The sequence below is a fragment of the Herpailurus yagouaroundi genome, unplaced genomic scaffold, assembly GCF_014898765.1.
Source record: "Herpailurus yagouaroundi ecotype Mexico unplaced genomic scaffold, PumYag 216, whole genome shotgun sequence".
Classification (NCBI taxonomy): Eukaryota; Metazoa; Chordata; class Mammalia; order Carnivora; family Felidae; genus Herpailurus; species Herpailurus yagouaroundi.
In genome coordinates, this window is record NW_024412447.1 from 16,176,964 (window position 1) to 16,195,998 (window position 19,035).

The window sequence follows — 19,035 nt, forward strand, 5'->3', positions numbered from 1 at the left end:
TATATAATAATAATGCTACCATTTATTGTATTAGTCTGAATACATAAACCTTTTTCAAAATCATTACCTGATTTTCTCTGAGTTTACTCATGACCTCTGTGAGGGCTGGATAGCCTCCTTCGTACCTCCAGAGGTGGACTGAAATATATTTTGAAAGATAACATACATTTAGAGTTTTATGACACTCCTACCTTGAAAATATTCTATATACACACAACGTTAACACAATACAAAACTGTAACGTGCCATGTGGTAGCCTATGAGTATATCATAAAGTTTCAATATAGATTCAAGCGTTAAAACAATACAAAAGTAGTTTTTGTAATCAATTACTGGAGAAACTACTTTAGCCATAAAACCAGACTGACACTTGGAAAGCTTTGATTTTAAAAGCAAACATTAAATATTATGTATGTCGTTAACAGTAAAGGCTTAGGGAACAAGTGTTTATTCCAAAGACTTCTGCTTCCTACCAGCTTGATCTTGCTCGCCATACCACGTGTTCCAAGTCCCCACCAAAGTACAAGGGTAATGCTTATCTTCATGAATCTTTGGCAACACCTCTTGACTTAAAGAGAAGAAATAGCAACACCAATTAAACAACTGACAAGATTATACCAGATGGACAACACATGATCAGCAATAGGAAAAAGGCCATCTACTCTGTTCCAACAACTGACCTCAGAATATTTATGATACTATAATGTGCAGAATTAACATTTTAGCTGAATTCTACTATGCTCTAATGTCCCACTTATCGGAAGGTTAGGTTTCTGTTACCCAGCTACCTACAATCGTTGTAAACAACTCAAGGAAAGTGATAAAAATGGATAAGGAAAAGCAAAAGGTCCCAGGGTTCCAGGAACTACATGGATCTACTATTTGCTATTTCAGGGGGGAAAAAAAAAAAGTACCTAGGGATGGTGAAGTTTCTAAAAGCTATGTTCTGCTGGTTCCCAAGGTAGGAAGGAGAGAAACAGGAACAGTAGAAAAAGAGCATGGAAGAAATAAGAGAAGAAAGTAATGTTTAAGATAGGGGAGACAACAGAAGCAGCATAAGTAGGCAGAAGTAGCAGGGGCAGAGAATAAGTTGGCCATAAGAAGGGAGGAAGAAGAAAGAGCTAGAACACAACACAGTCTGGAAGCAACCCAGCTCTAACAGTCTCAGAGGGCATGGACATGGCAAAACAATCCAAATTAAAGATACAACATGGAGCATAAATTGGGTTCTATTCAATTCAACCAGCTGAGGGGATTTAGGGAGTATCACATAATCCCACATTGAACACACACCCCCAATTCATTACCAGTGATTGTACAGGAGTAGTAGCAAAGCCATGGCAGGTCATAGCAGTATATTAATTTAACAGAGGTGTCAGTACTTGGATCCATTGAAACCTTCCTATGGTACAGATTCGAATGTACAGGGAAGAGGCATTAACTGTGCCATACCAAAAGAAAAGCTAAAATCTGCACACTTTTTGATAGAAAAATTATGATGAAAAAGTACAACAGAAATTCAACAATAAATGCAAAAGGAGATCAAGGGTCAGAAATGGAACCTGTTCAAACTATTTGCTAACACTGAGTGATATTAAGTTACTGATCACCACCAGATGCTAGGGCACCAGAACGGAGTATACATGCATAGTTAACAGAGAAAATCTCAGAATGTTCTTATATTTAACTAAATGAAAACCCATGTATTTTTATGACTCAGTACAATGACCACACCATGTGTAATTTTTGAAATGCCACCCTTCAAAAAATACACATGATGTGATCATTGTAGTGGGTCAAAAATACTTATGTTTAGGGGCACCTGAGTGGCTCCATTGGCTAAGCATCCAACTTCGGCTCAGGTCATGATCTTATGGGTCGTGAGTTCAAGCCCTGCATCAGGGTCTCTACTGTCAGCACAGCAGATCCTCTGTCCCCCTTTCTCTGCCTGTCCCCTGCTTGTGCTGTTTCTCTCAAAAATAAATAAATAAACATTAAAAAAAGACTTTTTATTAAAAAAATTTTTTTTAATGTTTATTTATTTTTTGAGACAGAGAGAGACAGAGCATGAACGGGGGAGGGTCAGAGAGAGAGAGGGAGACACAGAATCTGAAACAGGCTCCAGGCTCTGAGCTGTCAGCACAGAGCCGGATGTGGGGCTCGAACTCACAGACCACGAGATCATGACCTGAGCCTAAGTCGGACACTCAACTGACTGAGCCACCCAGGTGCCCCAAAAAAAGACTTTTTAGAAATAACACAGGACTGATGGAAATCAGGGGTGGGGAAACATGGATTATGTAAAATTACTGGAAACGGGATTCCTTTTTGTCACATGACATGAGCAGGAAGTAAACAACCCCAATTTGGAGCCAGTGTAGAAGAAGAAAATCTACACAGATGACCCAGGTGGGATCCAGGAAGGGGTTGGGGGCCTGACAATGGGACCTAGGTTTTTTACCAACACAAAGTCATATCCTCTTTGTTGGGAGCTCCAAAGCAGCCCTTGGAAGCCCTGGCCTTACATGAATGAAAGTTGTAAGGCAGGTTGTACTTTTACTCAGATGGGTCAGGCAGAACCTTAGCATTGGGGCCTCTAAAAACCAGGCAGGAGTTAAGTCTTTATTACCAGAAACAGGGAGCTACTGTAAGTTTCAGAGAGAAGGAAAAAACATGATGAAGGAGAAAGCAGAACTCAGGTAGATCAATTTGACAAACTTCTGAGTAATGGATCGGGTGTGGGATAAGGTACAGGTATAACTTTGAGGCCAGGAAGGCAGTCAGCAAGGAGGCTACTTAGAAATAGGGCTCAACAAGAGAGAGGGAGATGGGAAAGGAAATGAAATAGAACCAAAATGCAGGTCAAATGAAGAACACACAGTTCTTAGCAACCAATAGCAAAGAACTAAGGAAAAGGTTAAATAAAACTATGGTGACTGACACATGTTGGAAGTGGGAAGGAAGAGCCAGGTAATTCTATATGTTGAGTATGAAGGAAGAGGAAGACACCCAAATAGAAATATGAATACAAAGGAGATGAAAATCTGAGACAAGAGATGAAATGATACAAACAGGACAGGGAAGATAATCCAGGGAAACATTAGCATAGATAAGAAATTCCATTTTATGAGAAAAGATTTAGAAATAAACATCTGCTTTATTTTAGGAACTTTTTTTTAGTAAAGAGAACTATGCTGAGGTGATTAAGAAACTATGCTAATATTATATTTCATGAATCACCTCCCAAAATAAAGTAACAAAAGGTTTTTGTATCTGAAAATTATGCTGATTCTGGTGACAAAATCATTTTCTTTCTCATGAAAGTAGCAGATATAAAAGGTAAAAATATGCTTTTTAATTATACTTGCTCACAATTGATCATTAAAATACAATTTGTTGGCTTAAGAACAAATGCACTTAATTCTCTCTTTAGTCTTAAAGTTTACAAATTCTGTAAGAGCATATGCATCTCATATCACGTGAGAATCTGCTGAAGGAACTTGAATCCTGGTTAGTGGAAGACTTGAGAAGAAATGGCAGATATATTCAAATACACCCAGGACTTTCATGTGGCAGTTTTACTTAGAAGTAAAACTGGAAACAATAGAGATCACAGGGACACGAGTTCTGATTCCTAACATTCAAAGCTTCCACAGATGGAATGCAATTAAACACAGGCAATCAGGAAGGTCTGCAGAAAGGACTCAAGCATGGACGAGTAGATGGACTGGATAGCCTTACAAGGTTCCTTCCAACCTTAAAAGTCTAGAACATTCTAACATCTGAGAGCTTACGTGATGAGTTAGTAAATGGAGTCCTTAAAATCAAAATGCCCTTGGCAATCCCACGCAGAGCTCAACTTACGAGCCTCTGATCTTTCAGCTTCAAGAAGAGGGATCAAAGATCTCACTCTGCTATCAAGTGTTAGCTGAACCAACAAATATTAAAATTGTTATTCTTCCCCAAGTAAAGGATAGTTTGGTATACACACCAAATTTTGTTGTATGCTTCTAGGCATTCCGGTTTAACATTGTGAACTGAAACAAAAGAAAATTCAACGATAAACTTATGAACAAAGGGAAAAAAGTCAACTATGAAGGTAGCAAACCCATCACTCACACTGTAATTTGTATAGACTGCTTGTTTCCTTTTTGGCTAGGAGATTAGAGTGAGCATCTTTTCTTGGATCAACTTTCCGGACAAATAAGGATTTTAACCAGCTGTCTTCTCGAGGTCTACTATTGGAGGACGTAAATCTCCTAGGGAATAACAAATAGAAAAATTTTAGTCTCATCAGTGGTACAAAGACTTCAGTGTTTTCAGGTAATGTCACATACTACATTATTTTTATAAAATCAATCCATCCAGCAAACATGCCTTGAGTACCTATTCTAGGCACTGTTACAGAACCTGGAATACCACAAAACATTCACTCTCAATTATAATAGCATGCAGTCTAAACAACAGGAGCAAAGTGTAAAAGATGTAACTTGTGGTTCTCTTAAGAGAGCTCTTTAAGTTGTAAGTATAGTTGACAAACAATGTTGCATTAGTTTCAGGTGTACAGCATAGTGATTTGACAATTCTATACATTACTCAGTGCTCACCATGTTAAGTATAGTCACCATCTGTCACCATACAATGTTATGACAATATTATTGACTATACTTCGTATGGTGTACTTTCCATCTCTGTGATTTATTTATTTTATAACTGGAAGTGTGTACCTCTTAATCCCCACCCCCACCTCCCTGCTGGCAACCACCAGTTTGTTCTCCGTATTTAGTAGGAGTCAGTTTGGGGAGACTGAGTGGCTCAGTCGGTTAAGTGTCTGACTTGGGCTCAGGTCATGATCTCATGGTTTGTGGGTTCAAACCCCGTACTGGGCTCTGTGCTGACAGCTCAGAGCCTGGAGCCTGCTTTGTACTCTGTGCCTCCTTCTCTCTTCTGCCCCTCCCCTGATCATGCTTTGTCTCTGCCTCTCAAAAATAAATAAATGTTAAAAAAAAATTAAAAAAAACAACTGTTAGTTTGGGGAGCCTGGGAGCGTGTGACTCTTGATCTCAGGGTTGTGGGCTCAAGCCCCACATTGGGTGTAGAGATTACTTAAATCAATGAAATTTAAAAAAAAAGTTTGTTTCTTCATTCATTTGTTTGTTTTTCAGATTCCACCTGTAAGTGAAATTTGTCTTTCTCTGACTTATTTCACTTAGCACAACTCTCCAGGTCCACCCATGTTGTCGCAAATGTAAGAATGCATTCATTTTTTTAAATGTTTATTTATTTTTGAATTTTTTTTCAACGTTTATTTATTTTTGGGACAGAGAGAGACAGAGCATGAATGGGGGAGGGGCAGAGAGAGGGAGACACAGAATCGGAAACAGGGTCCAGGCTCTGAGCCATCAGCCCAGAGCCCGACGCGGGGCTCGAACTCACGGACCGCGAGATCGTGACCTGGCTGAAGTCGGATGCTTAACCGACTGCGCCACCCAGGCGCCCCTGTTTATTTTTGAAAGAGAAAGAGAGAGAGCGAGCACGAGCAGGGGAGTGGCAGAGAAAGAGAGAGAGAGAGGGAGAGAGAGAGACAGAGACAGAGAATCCAAAGCAGGCTCCGAGCTGTCAGTGCAGAGCCTGATGTGGGGCTTGAACCCACGAACTGTGAGATCATGACCTGAGCCAAAGTCAGATGCTTAACCCACTGAGGCACCCAAGCACTCATGATCTCATTCGTTTTTATGGCTGAGTAATATTCCATTATATATATATGCGCACGCGCGCGCACGCGCGCGCGCGCACACACACACACACACACACACACACACACACACACATCTTCTTTCCATTCATCTGTTGATAAACATTTGGGTTGCTTCCGTATCTTGGTTATGGTAAATAATGCTGCAATAAACATATGGATGCATATATCTTTTTAAATTAGTATTTTATTTTCTTTGGGTAAATACCCAGTAGTGGAATTACTGGATCATATGGTATTTCTTTTCTTTTTCCCTATATTCTTTATGCTGTACCTTTCATCCTTGTGACTTGAATAAGTCCATAACTGGAAACCTTGTACCTCCTATTTCCCTTGGCATTTCTATTTTTAATTTTTTTGAGGAACTCCATACTATTTTCCACAATGGCTGCACCAATTTGCATTCCCACTAACACGCATGAGGGTTCCCTTTTCTCCACATCCTCGCCAACACTTGTCATTTTTTTATCTTTTTGGTTCTAGCCATTCTGACAGGTGTGAGGTGATATCTTATTGTGGTTTTGATTTGCATTTCCCTAACGATAGTGATGTTGAGCATCTTTTCACAGAGTTCATACGCTTATCTTTGTTATTTCTGCTATGTGTTTTTCCCTCCTCCAAAGCAATTTCTGACATAGAAAAAATATACATGGTAACCTAAAGTAGTCAAGTTCACAGAGAAAGAAAGTAGTATAGTGGTTGCTAGGGGCTGAGATGAGAGGAGAATGCAAAGTTATTGTTTAATGGGCACAGAGTTTGAAAGATGAAAAAGTTCTGGAGATGGATGGTGGTAATGGTTGCACAACACAGTGTGAATTGACTTAATGCTACTACTAAACTGTACACTTCCATATGATTAAAGTGGCAAGTTTTATATTATATATACTTTACCACAATAAATAAGCAGGAAATATACAGGGAAAATGAAATAAGTTCTCTCTTTAAAAAAATTATTTTACCTCTAAATGAACCTTAGAATCAAGTTTAACTCTCACTAAAGCCTAAGAATACAAATTTAATTGACACATAATTTGCTAATTATAATCTATAACCGAATTTCTACTAAACATGCTGTCAGAAAGGATAAATTTGACTGAGGTCACAAACTATACTTTAACCATGAACTTTTAAGTGCATGTTTAACTCCCAAATGCTTGCTAGTGGGATTACAAATCTCCCTAGAGGGCAGTGTAACATCATCATCTGTATCAAAATTAATCTGTGTAGGCCTTTCAGCCCAGTAATTGTACTAGTTGCTATGTCCTACAGGCAGCTATATTTAGACAAGTGCACCACGTTGAATGCACAAGAATATTTATTAGCGCCTTGTTTCTAGTTTTTCCGTGGTATAGGCAACTTAGATATCCATTAACAGGGACTGGTTGGATAAATTTGGAATATCCCAAATCAGAATAGAATGCAATCATTAAGAAGAATGAAGTAGATCTACATGCACTGATATATTGAAATTTCTGGAATAAATTATGCAGAAAAAGCACGTACAGAGCAGTACCATAAATACACACACAAAATGAACTGTTAATAGTGGTAATGTCTGGGGAATGTGACTGGGCATGGGGTGGGAGTAAAATTTTCCATTTCACTGTATAACCTTCTGGACTATTTGAGAATTTTCCATATACATATAATTATTTTTATACTTAAAGATATCTAAAAGTGCATGTTTAAGAGTCTTTTATAGGAAAGGTATATAGGTGTATATAACCTGAAAACATGATTTAAAAAATTTGAGCCTGGTTGAATAAAATACCTAAGAATAAACTTAACTAAGGAGGTGAAAGACCTGCACTTGAAAACTAGAAGACACTGATGAAACAAACTGAATATAACACAAATAAATGGAAAGACAGTCCATGCTCATGGACTGTAAAAATCAATATTATTAAAATGTCCATACTACCCAAACCAATCTACAGATTAAGTATAATCCCTATGAAAATACCAATGGCATTTTTCACAGAACCAGAACAAATAATCCTAAAATTTGTAAGGAACCAAAAGGACCCTGAATAGCCAAAGCAATCTTGAGAAAGAAGAACAAAGCTGTAGGTATCATGCTCCTGGTTTTCAAACTGTCCTACAAAGCTATAGTAAAAAAGAGAGTCCACTACTGGCATAAAAGCACATAGGTCAATGGAATAGAATAGAGAGGCCAGAAATAAACCCATGCTTATATGATCAATGAATCTATGACAAAGGAGACAAGAATATACAACAGGGAAAGGATAGTGTCTTCAACAAATGGTCCTCGGGAAACTAGACAGCTACAGCAAAAGAATGACACTGGACCACTTTCTTACACCATATACAAGAATAAACTCAAAATGAGTTAAAGATCTAAATGTAAGATCTGAAACCATAAAACTCCTAAAAGAAAACATAGGCAGTAAACTCTTGGACATCAGTCTTACCAATTTTTTTGGATCTGTCTCTTTGGCAAGGGAAACAAAAGCAAAAATAAGAAAGTGGGACTACATAAACTAAAAAGCTTTTTCACAGGAGAGGAAACCATCAACAAAATGAAAAGGCAACCTACTGAATGGGAGAAGATATTCACAAATGGATCTATATGATAAAGGGTTAATATACAAACTACATAAAGAATTCTAAAACATCAAAAAAAAAAAAAAAAAAACCCCACAAAAACAAAACCAAACCTAGAATCTGATTAAAAAATGGGCAGAGGACCTCAATAGACATTTTTCCAAAGAAGACATTCAGATGGCCAACAGACACATGAAAAGATGCTCAATATCACAAATTATCAGGGAAATGTATATCAAAACCACAATGAGATATCACCTCATACCAGTCAGAATGGCTAGTTTGGTGAGGATGTGGAGAACAGGGAATCCTTGTGCACTGTTGGTGGGAATGCAAATTAGTGCGGCCACCATGGAAAAGTGTAGAGGTTCCTCAAAAAATTAAAAATATAAATACCATACAATTTAGCAATCCCACTTAATTTATCCAAAGAAAATGAAAACATTAATGTGAAAAGATATATGAACCCCTATGTTCACTGCAGCATTATTTACAACAGCAAAGACATGGAAGCAACCTAAGTCCATTGGTAGAAAAACAGATAAAGAAGTTGTGGTGTACATATGCATATACAACATGTGTTGTATACATATATAACTATGTTATATTATACATATATGACACACTCGCACAGATGCTCAGGAATATTATTCAGCCATAAAAAAAGAATAAAACCTTACCACTTGTGACAACACTGATGGACCAAGAGGGTATTATGCTAAGTGAAATAAGTCAGAGAAAGACAAATAACATACAATTTCACTTATATGTGGAATCTAAAACACAAATTAACAAAGAACACAGAAAACATACTCATAAATACAGTACACAAACTGGTAGTTGCGGGAGTTGGGGGGAAAGCGTGAAATAGGTGAAGGGGATTAAGAGGTACAAAGTTCCATTAACAAAATGAACAAGAAGATATAAAATACAGCATAGGGAATGTAGTCATAATACTGTAATACTGTAGTCATGATACTGTAATAACTTTGTATGGTGAGAGATGGTAACTAGACTTAGGGTGATTTCATAATGTATATAAATGTTGAATCACTAAGTTATATGTGAAACTCGTATAATATTGTATGTCAACTACACTTCAGTTAAAAAAAATTAGAACCTGGATGAGACTTATCCTCTTCCTAATCTCACAAAACCCAATCAATGACAAGCTGTGTGCTTTTATCTTCTTCATTTTGATTCAAATTTCCATACAGTGAAATTTACTTTTTTGGCATAGTTCTACAGGGGTTTGGCAAATGCATAAAGTCATGTAACTACCACCATATGAAACAGTTCCTTCACTCCCTTAAACTCCCTTTTTAAAAAAAATTGAAGTATAGGTGATACACATTGTTACATTAGTTTCAGGTGTAAAACATAGTGACTCAACAAGTCTATATGTCACTCTATGCTCACAAGTGTAGCCACCACCAAGTACCATATAAGGCTATTATAATACCATTGACTATATTCCCTATGCAGTATCTTATATATTAGTGGCTTATTCATTCCATACCTGGAAGTCTGTTATCTCCCACTCCTTTTGTAATCAACCCTTCTCCCCAGTTCCAACTGCTAACAACCATTCCTCTGTTCTATATCCCTATAGTTTGGCCTTTTCCAAAATGTCTTATTTATGGAGTGATACAGAATATAGCCTTTTGAGTCCAGTCCCATTCTTCTTGCACACTCCCTTTTACAACTGATGACCATCATCTCTGGCCAGGGTTATTATGGCATACTCCTTATAATTCTGATCTTTAACTGATCTGCACATAAATGCTCTTTTCTGCCCTTTGCTAGATCATGCTAGGAGCAATAATGTATTGGGATTCCAAATGGCTACTATAAATGCTTAGGATCTTATCTAATGCTTCAAAGCAAGGTCAAGATGTTGACAGGTTGGTGTGAGGCTTTTCTGGGAGATTTCTATGGAAACACTACATGATTTTCTACGGACTATTTTCAATTTGCTTATCAGGCCTGCTTAAGGACACGGACACCACAAAGCAAGTGTAGGAAAAGAGAGCGACCTCAGGTGTTAAGGAAGAGGACTTGGAATTTAAATAAGAGGTAAGAAAAACTCTCAGAAGATGAAAATTCCCCACTGCTTCATGAGATGAACTTGAATATTCTATATAACAATAATACAAATTCCTATTTTTTTTAAAGATTTTATTTTTAAGTAATCTCTAAACCTAATGTGGGGCTCGAACTCACAACCCTGAGACCAAGAGTCCTATGCTCTTTCTACTGAGCCAGCCAGGTGCCCTTAAATTACTATTCTTATTCAACTATGGTGCTTTAAAAATAATACTACTCTAAATCTCAAATGTTTACTAGCAACCTTTTTCTTTTTTTGCTTAAAAAATCAACAACCGGGGCACCTGGGTGGCACAGTCGGTTGAGTGTCCGGCTCAGGTCATGATCTCAAGGTTCGTGAGTTTGAGTCCCGCGTTGGGCTCTGGGCTGACAGCTCGGAGCCTGGAGCCTGCTTCCTATTCTATGTCTCCCTCGCTCTCTGCTCCTCCCCTGCTCACATGCTGTCTCCCTCTCAAAAATAAATAAAGATTAAAATAATAATAATAATAAAAAGAGTACGTGGCTTTAAAAAAAATCAACAACCATTACACAGCAATTTTCTTTCCATAAAATGTTAATTTTAAAAACACTGTATATTAGCTAAAAACCAGGTAAAAACAAATAGCTAAAAACCAAATAAAAAGACTTCTGAATGATCTAAGCTAACAAATATGCAAATATTACACAAATATAATATTAACAATACCTTTTCTATAATGATCAAGAAATATAAAAGTACTTTTTCAATCCTTCAAAGATTAAAAAGCAGCAAACTCATATTTAACAGGTAAAATAAGTTTATACTAGTACTGTACATGTAATTTTTCTTATAAGTGCATAGGACAAAAATATAGTTTAAATGCATTAAATAGTTTAAATGGCATTTGTGAAAACAAGTTGGAATTTCTCCCACATTTCTTTTACTGTATGTTAAAATGTCCTAGAATTAATAAGTATTGATGGTGGTATCTCTCAGGGAGGGAAGAGTTAAGGTAGAAGAGACACAGCTTTACTCATGTAACACCTGTATTGTGTTTTTCACATGTGTGTATTTTATAATTATTATTTAAGTACAGTTGACACACAATGTTACACTAGTTTCAGCTATACAACCTAGTGATTTGACAAATGTATACATTATGCTATTTTCACCAAGTGTAGCTACCATCTGTCCTGTTACAATGCAGTTGCAGTATCACTGACTATATTCCTTATGCTGTGCTTTTACTTTTACGTGTGTGTGTATGTATATATATAAATGTTTATTTTGAGACAGAGACAGAGAGAGAGAGAGAGAGAGAGAGAGAGAGAGAGAGAGAGAGAACACGCATGCGAGAGACCGGGAGAGAGGCAGAGAGAGGGAGAGACAGAAATCCAAGCAGGGTCCGCACTGTCAGCACAGAGCCCTACACGGGGCTGGAACCCATGAACCAGGAGATTACGACCTGAGCGGAAATCAAAGAGTTGGAGGCTTAACCTGACTGTGCCACCCAGGGATCCCTTACTTTTGTATATTTTTAAGTACATATCTAGCCCTATAGTAAAACTGTTTAAGGCACTTAGGACGGCACCTGATATATAGTGAAAGGTTAAAAAATTAAGTTTTTAAAACTACTTTTTCAATAAAAACAAACCTAAAGTTAAAAGCAATAAATTATATATAAAACTATTAGATTATATAAATAAATTCTGAAGAAGGCAATTCTCCAAACAGTCATGGTAAAACTTATGTCAATAAAAATGAAAACATTTGTCAATTTGTTTAAAGTGTTTCAAACAAAGAGGTTAGAGTGGGAGAGAGCCAAAGCATAAGAGACTGTTGAGAACTGAGAACAAACTAAGGGTTGATGGGGGGTGGGAGGGAGGAGAGGGTGGGTGATGGGTATTGAGGAGGGCACCTTTTGGGATGAGCACTGGGTGTTGTATGGAAACCAATTTGACAATAAATTTCATATATAAATAAAAAAAATAAAGTGTTTCAAACATATCACATTTTGGGATATTTGCTAAATAGTATCATGAATACAATGGCTAGCATTAAAATTAATGATACAAAAAGGAGAAAGTTTTAAGATTTGTTAATGAGACTATATAATTCCTGTTTTTTCTTTATTTTAGATTTTAAGTTCACTAGACAGAAACAGTGTTTACAAAGTTTTGGGGGTATTAAATAAATGTTAAGAGCTTAGGAAAAACTATTATGAATAATTAAGAAAGGGGTACAATGAAAGTTTCTAAAAATATCAGCATTAGGGAATTTCATTTAAAATAACAAATATTCACCTAAGCAACCACTACTAACAGTTTTTAATGGGTCCTTCCAGAAATGCATAGACATGCATTATCATGTGTACATATAGATATTTAATTTCTATGGCATTTAATACTTTAAAAATAAGAAAGCATGATACAGAATTATTAGCAAATTAAATCTGGAAGGGGAAAATCCCAAAATAATTTTGTTCCTCTTCTTTAGAATGAAAGGGAATTACAAATTAATAAATTCATACTTCCTGTTAGGCACTGAATTAGGCAGCTTGTCTATGTCATCTCATTCAATCTTCAGTACAGTCTAGCAAGGTAAGTATTAGCTCATTTTAAAGCTTGGCTCAGAGAGGTTAAATGACGTGAGCTAAGAAGTAGCAAAATGAAAATATAAACCTATGAAAATATGATGTAAATATGAAAATGAAAATATGATCAAACTATAAAGTTCAAAATATTCTCACTAATAAGGGATGTCTCCCAAACATAAATCTCCCCAGCTGAGCATTCTCCCAGGTTTTAATAACACCAAAGAGATTTACTTTAAGATGGGTAAAATGAGGTAAGGGACATGAAAACACTGTAATATAAAGATAAGCCTAAGAAATAGTCAGCATCATGGGACACACACAAGAACCTGAGGGTATCTGTTTGTCAGCTTGGGTAGCAACTGTCTTGACAAATGAAAAACAGTTCAGTCCAGTCCGCCATTACCCCCAGTTGATTGTCAAACTCGGGAATCTTTTCAGTGTCAGGTGACCAAAGTTGCCAGTGTGCCCGGTCCATCTAGCTGTCCAAGCTGAATCACGGAAAGGAGTAGAAGGAGCTATGCCAACAGCTGTCAGGGTGATAGGATCCGGGCTAGGGTTCTTTACTGAGAATGACAAACTGCACGATCAGTAGTCTTTATAACATCATACATCTGTTGTGTGGCACTTAACAGAGGGTGGGGTAGGGGCAGCACGTTCTACAAAACATTAGACTTTATTTTTATCATTTTTTTCCAAAGATTTTATTTTCAAGTAATCTCTACACCCAACATGGTACTGGAAATTACTCGAGATCAGGAGTTGCAAGCTCTACTGACTGAGCCAGCCAGGCACCCCCCAAAACATCAGACTTTAAATAGAATTAGCATTATTTGCCAGACTCTGTGGATGTAAAGATGAGCCAGATGCCTCACCTATTTAGTCTCATAGGAAAAACACAGTTAACACCCAGACTGGTCTCAGATACCGCAGATTTACACACACACATGCTGTGGGAATGAACCACTGGCTTGGCCTGTGAGGAGTGGAGGAACTCCAGCAGAGACATTCTGGCTCTGTCTTGGAGGACCACACAGACAGGTGGACGAGGCAGGCGGTAATTCCAGTCAAAAGGGACAGCATGTCCAGGGGCACGGAGTCATGAAACTGGATGACATATTTCCGGAACAGCAGAGCTTGGTAAGGCAGGGGAACAGGGTGTGGAGAACGGTGAGAGAAAGAGTGGGAAGGCAAGGGCGGGGCCGTGGGGTCAGGCCCTTGTACACCATGCCCATTGGCTGGATTCTACCTGGTACATGGTAAGATGCTAGCAAGTTTTCAAAAAAAGATCAAGGTGTGTAAAGCAGCCTGGCAGTGGTGTGGCAGGTGGACTGCAGCAATAAAGGCAGGGAGCGTGGCTCCTGGGCTTTCTGCTGGTTATCAAGGCCAGCAGTGCCAGGCACACAGGAGGCATTCAATACTCACCAGATAGCCTAAAAGATGGTTCTAGGCTATGATGCAGGCAGTGGAGATGAAGGGGAAGGAATATCTTCAAAAGATATTCCTGAGGTGAAAAGGAGAAGGCACAGGCCCTGACTAGGTATCTAGACAGACAGTGTTGTGGTTTAGTTGGAGCAAACCATAGATGGGAAATACATTTAGCGCTGAGACCACAGGATGAGGCAGCAGTGGTGAAATGGACTTCATTCATTTGAACACCAAATATCTACTGACTGTGTGCTGCAGATGCCAAGCCAGGCCGAGGATATAAAGATGAATAAACCTGGCCCTGACTTCACAGAGCTACTTGTCAGTGGGAGCAGACAGACAACCATGATCACAGCCCAACATGAGATAAGCCCCTTGATGGCCACATAAGGTGGTGGTTGTGACAAGGGTGGGGGCAGAGGTCGGGGGAGAGATGAACCAATTCTCTGAACGAGTACTTGTTGAACTGAAGCCCTGAAAGATGAGGAACACTTGTCAGGTAGACAGACGCCCATGAGAGGAAGTAGACCTATACCTGCCAAAGCCAGGAGTTTGTGAATATAGCCAGAGATGACGAGGAGAGAGGAAGCTGAAGGGCCTGATTCAAAGAAGAGTCGAGCATTAAAGTAGTAACAATGTCACTCCTCTACTCACCACCAAGCCTCCTGCCACCCCAATAAACCTGTCTTCCACACTGCTGCTACAGAGAGCTATTCTCTTCATTTTTAAAAACTTCAAACACAGAGATGAAGGGACAGTATAATGAAGGCCTCTATACCCTGCATTTAGATGAAAGAATGATGAACATTTTATCAATTTTAAGTGTTTCTCTCTATACATATTAGCTTTATTTTTACCAAACCATTTGAAAGTAGAGTACAGACATTATGACACTTTATTCCTAAAACTTCAGCATGCACCTCCTAAGAACAAAGACAAAACCATGATATGATTTTCACATCTGAGGAAAAGAATAATTCTAATATCCACTCCATATTAAACTGTCCCCAACTGTTCCCAAAATGTCTTTTACAGTTTTTCTTGGCAGGGGTGGGGTGGGGTGGGTGGTATGGGAAAAAGAGGCACTGGGATCCAGTCAAGGTTCAAGTCAGAACTTTCTAACAGGAAAAAGTTCTGCACAGAATTCTTCAGTTGTCCCCTTCACCAACAGGTTCGAGACCTTACCCTTCCTTCACAGGACTCCAGACAAGTGTTGCCACCAGTTAAGTGAGGGGAGTGGTGGGAGAGAAGGTAGAGTGAAGACACACTGCAGGGAGAACTGACAGATCCTGTAGCTGGCTAGATGGGAGAGAGCAGGAGGGGGTGGGCTTGGGGCCACTACAGGGAAGATGTGCCACTACTGGAGAGAGAACCCAGAAGGAGCAAGCTCTACAGGAGGAAGAGGAGTTCAATTTTAGGTGCATAAGCAACCCAAGCACCTGTAGGATACTCGTGCAATGTCCACTAAGCAAATGAGACCCCAGGCCTGGCACTGAGCAGAGAAGAGGTGCTGGCAAGATAGTCTCCTGGGAAGACTCCTCCTTCCCTTCTGAAACCCCTCTTGTAAGGTCACCCACAGACCCCTGTTGTCAAATCCAGTTTTCTGTCATCTTAACTTTTTAGCAGCATCTGGCACAGTTGCCAGCTCCCTCCTTGAAATACCTCCCCCTGGGCACTGCCACAAAGTGCCCTCACTGGCTGCTCTCTCCCAGTCTCCCTTGCTGCCTCTTCCTACATCTAGCCTGTGAACACATCTCAGGCCTGCTTCTCAACCCCTTCTCTATCCACACTCTCTCTGCAAGCAACCTCATCCATTCCTATGGGTTTAAAAAATGTTCTATATGAAAAATTTCAATTAAATGCAAAGCAGTATAATGAAACCCATGGATCTATCAACTTTTAGCATTCCTATATACCAGCAGCTCCCAAATGTAACCTGTAGTCCAGACATCTCCTTTGAGGAGTCCTATAGATCAAACAGGCCAACCGCCTTTCCATTTGAATAGCTCACAGCCATCTCAAACTTTACCAGGTTGAAAAGTGCTCTGGATTCCCCCCTCCACACCCTACAACTGTTCTTCCTTCTCTGAATTAGGAGCAAGCTCCCAGATGGCAAGGACCTTATTCACTGATATTTCCCAACAGCGCCCAGCATACGGTGGGCACTCATATGCTTATGGAACAAATGACTTTCCATAAATGGCACCAGCATCTGACCAGTTAGCCATTACCTATGATTCTGTCTCCTTTCCAAAATCAGACTGGTATTTTTTATTTATTTATTTAAAAATTTTTAATGTTTATTTATTTTTGAGAGAGAGACAGAGCGCCAGTGGGGAAGGGGCAGAGAGGGAGACACAGAATCCGAAGCAGGCTCCAGGCTCTGAGCTGTCAGCAGAGTCCAATGCGGAGCTCGAACTCAAGAACCAGGAGGCCAAGTCGGACACTTAACCAACTGAGTCACCCAGGTGCCCCCAGACTAATATTTTAAAAACACAGAGCAGATCATGTCACACTAGAATTTATATCTTTAAATGGTTTCCATGGTGCTCAGAATAAAATCCAATTTCTCTAAAATGGCTTGTGAGACCTGGAATTATCCAGCTCCTGCTCCTTGCCACCTGTCCTCTAGTCACTCTTCCCTTCACTCCTGGGCTCCTCACTTCCTTGACTTTTCTGGAGTTTCCCAGTATGCCTTCATCCTTCCCAGTCAGGGCTTTGCTGCACACTGACCCTTCAAATGTCAGCTTAACGTCACATTCTTGGGGAGGCCCTCCATGATCTCATGTAGTAGGTTCCCTGATCTTCTCTCATACCACCTACCTCAATCTGTAAGTCTCTATGAGTTTTTACCTCTGCCATGGCCTCCTGGAGACAGTGACCATGGCTATTATGTTGAGTTTCACAAGACTTCAAAGACATCATTTACATTCAGTATTTGTACAATAAATGAATCAACTGGGTCTACATTGAGTCCTAAAGAACACCTACAGTTGAGGCAGATTAGCACCCAGGAAGGGGCAGTGGTCCAACGGCACAGGGGGCTTGAGAAAGTAATCCCAGAGCCAACAGGCTGGACAGAGATAAGGACTTTAGATTCAAAAGCATTCGGCCCCAGCAGGACGTGGGGGTACTGGACAGACCCAGGTCCAAATCTCCAGTTTACTAGCTTTGTGACCTTGGGCACTTTAGTGTCCAAGAGTAGTAGAGTATTTAGAGTCTTTTGGGTGAATACGTTCAGCCTCAGAGGTCTTTTTTGGAAAGAAGAAAATATGAATTTCACAGGCTCATATCACCTGTGTGAAAAAAAAAAAAAAAGACACACAGTAGATGCTCAGCAACAGAAAAAAGGAGGTTGATTTGTTAATCAAACTGGAAACATAAACATCAAATTTGGAAATACAAGTTGGGCATCAGTCCTAAGAAGGGTGCTGAGCCTGAAGCCTGACAAACTTGAGGTCAAATGCCTTTTCTAGCTAGGTGTCTCACCTGCTTTGAGGTTCCATCTCATCTGCAAAATGCAGATCCTGCTACTTCTTAAAATTGCTACTAGGGTTAAATTAAATAAGCTCTCTGGCCCACAGTAAGAGTTTAACAAACATGAAGTTCCTTTACTGACAACTGAATTTTCTGGAGGCTCATTATTTAACCACAAACAGAAAACGTTTAAATTATCCAATGTAAAGAAAACAATAAAGCAAATCTACGTATAAATTAGTTATGAGCTTGGTTTCTGAACATGGACTATAGGACATGGATACATCAAAGGCATGAATTCAGCAAACCGAATACTTAATCCAATGAGGTTAGGAAAAAACTTGTAAACTTGAACCCAACGCCTATTTAGCGCTGGTAACTGTTCATACTTTTTGATCCGTTACCCACTTTTCAACGCAAGTCAAAGGCTGTTCGTAGCACTGAGACCTCCCCACCACTCCCCCTGTGCTTCACTGAAGGTTCAGACGGGACAACGCGTTATTTTAGTTCTTCACAACCTAAGAAAGAGGTGAGTAGTATCTCTACTGCCATTTGCAGATGCGGACATCAAGGCTTTGCGCGGGCACGTAGCGTTCTCTGGGCGCCCGCGAGAAGCCGGAGGCCGAGTCCAGGGCCTGGAGCCTCAGCCGCGCGCCAGCCCTCCGCCACCGCGCGGGTCGCGCAGGGTCAAGGTCCCGAAGGCCGAGCCCGCACGGCAGGCGGACGTGGCCTTGGCGCCGAGCGCCGTCCCCGCCGTGACCTTGAGCCCGGCCCGCCGGGAAGGCGCTCCGACTCCGCCAAGGCTCCCCCGCCTGGCCCGGCCCGGCAGACAGCGGCCTCGGCCCCTGCCGCCCCGCAACCCCTGCGGCTCTGCCCCGAGGGAGCGCTGCCGGGCCGGGGCGGACACCCGTGCCGGGGACCCCGCGCCCTCTGCCCCGCGGCGGCCCCTCCCCGGCCGCTCCCGGAAAGGGCGGCGCTGCTCACCGGAGCACTGGCAGGAGGCTGCAGGGGGGGGCCCGCCGCAGGAGACCGCCGACCCAAGCCGCTCCGCGGGCGTGCAGTACTCGCGCCGCCATCTTGCTCTGGCGCCTGGGCTCCCACCGCCCGGGCCGCCGCTGACGCCGCCGCCGCCGCCGCCGCCGCGACCCCTCC

General features: G+C 40.5%; 1 protein-coding gene across 1 annotated transcript in view; it reads right to left on the reverse strand.

Moving 5' to 3' along the window:
* NIPSNAP2 (nipsnap homolog 2) overlaps positions 1–19,015 on the reverse strand; it is a 38,095-nt gene extending 19,080 nt beyond the window's left edge. Inside the window, exons 1-5 of the mRNA XM_040456235.1 lie at positions 18,868–19,015; positions 4,120–4,259; positions 3,992–4,037; positions 474–568; positions 68–138 (exon numbers count right to left, since the gene is read on the reverse strand). Coding sequence (XP_040312169.1) covers positions 68–138; positions 474–568; positions 3,992–4,037; positions 4,120–4,259; positions 18,868–18,959 — 444 coding nt within the window. The 5' untranslated portion in view covers positions 18,960–19,015. The remainder of the gene's footprint in view (positions 1–67; positions 139–473; positions 569–3,991; positions 4,038–4,119; positions 4,260–18,867) is intronic.
* Positions 19,016–19,035: the final 20 nt, after the last annotated feature.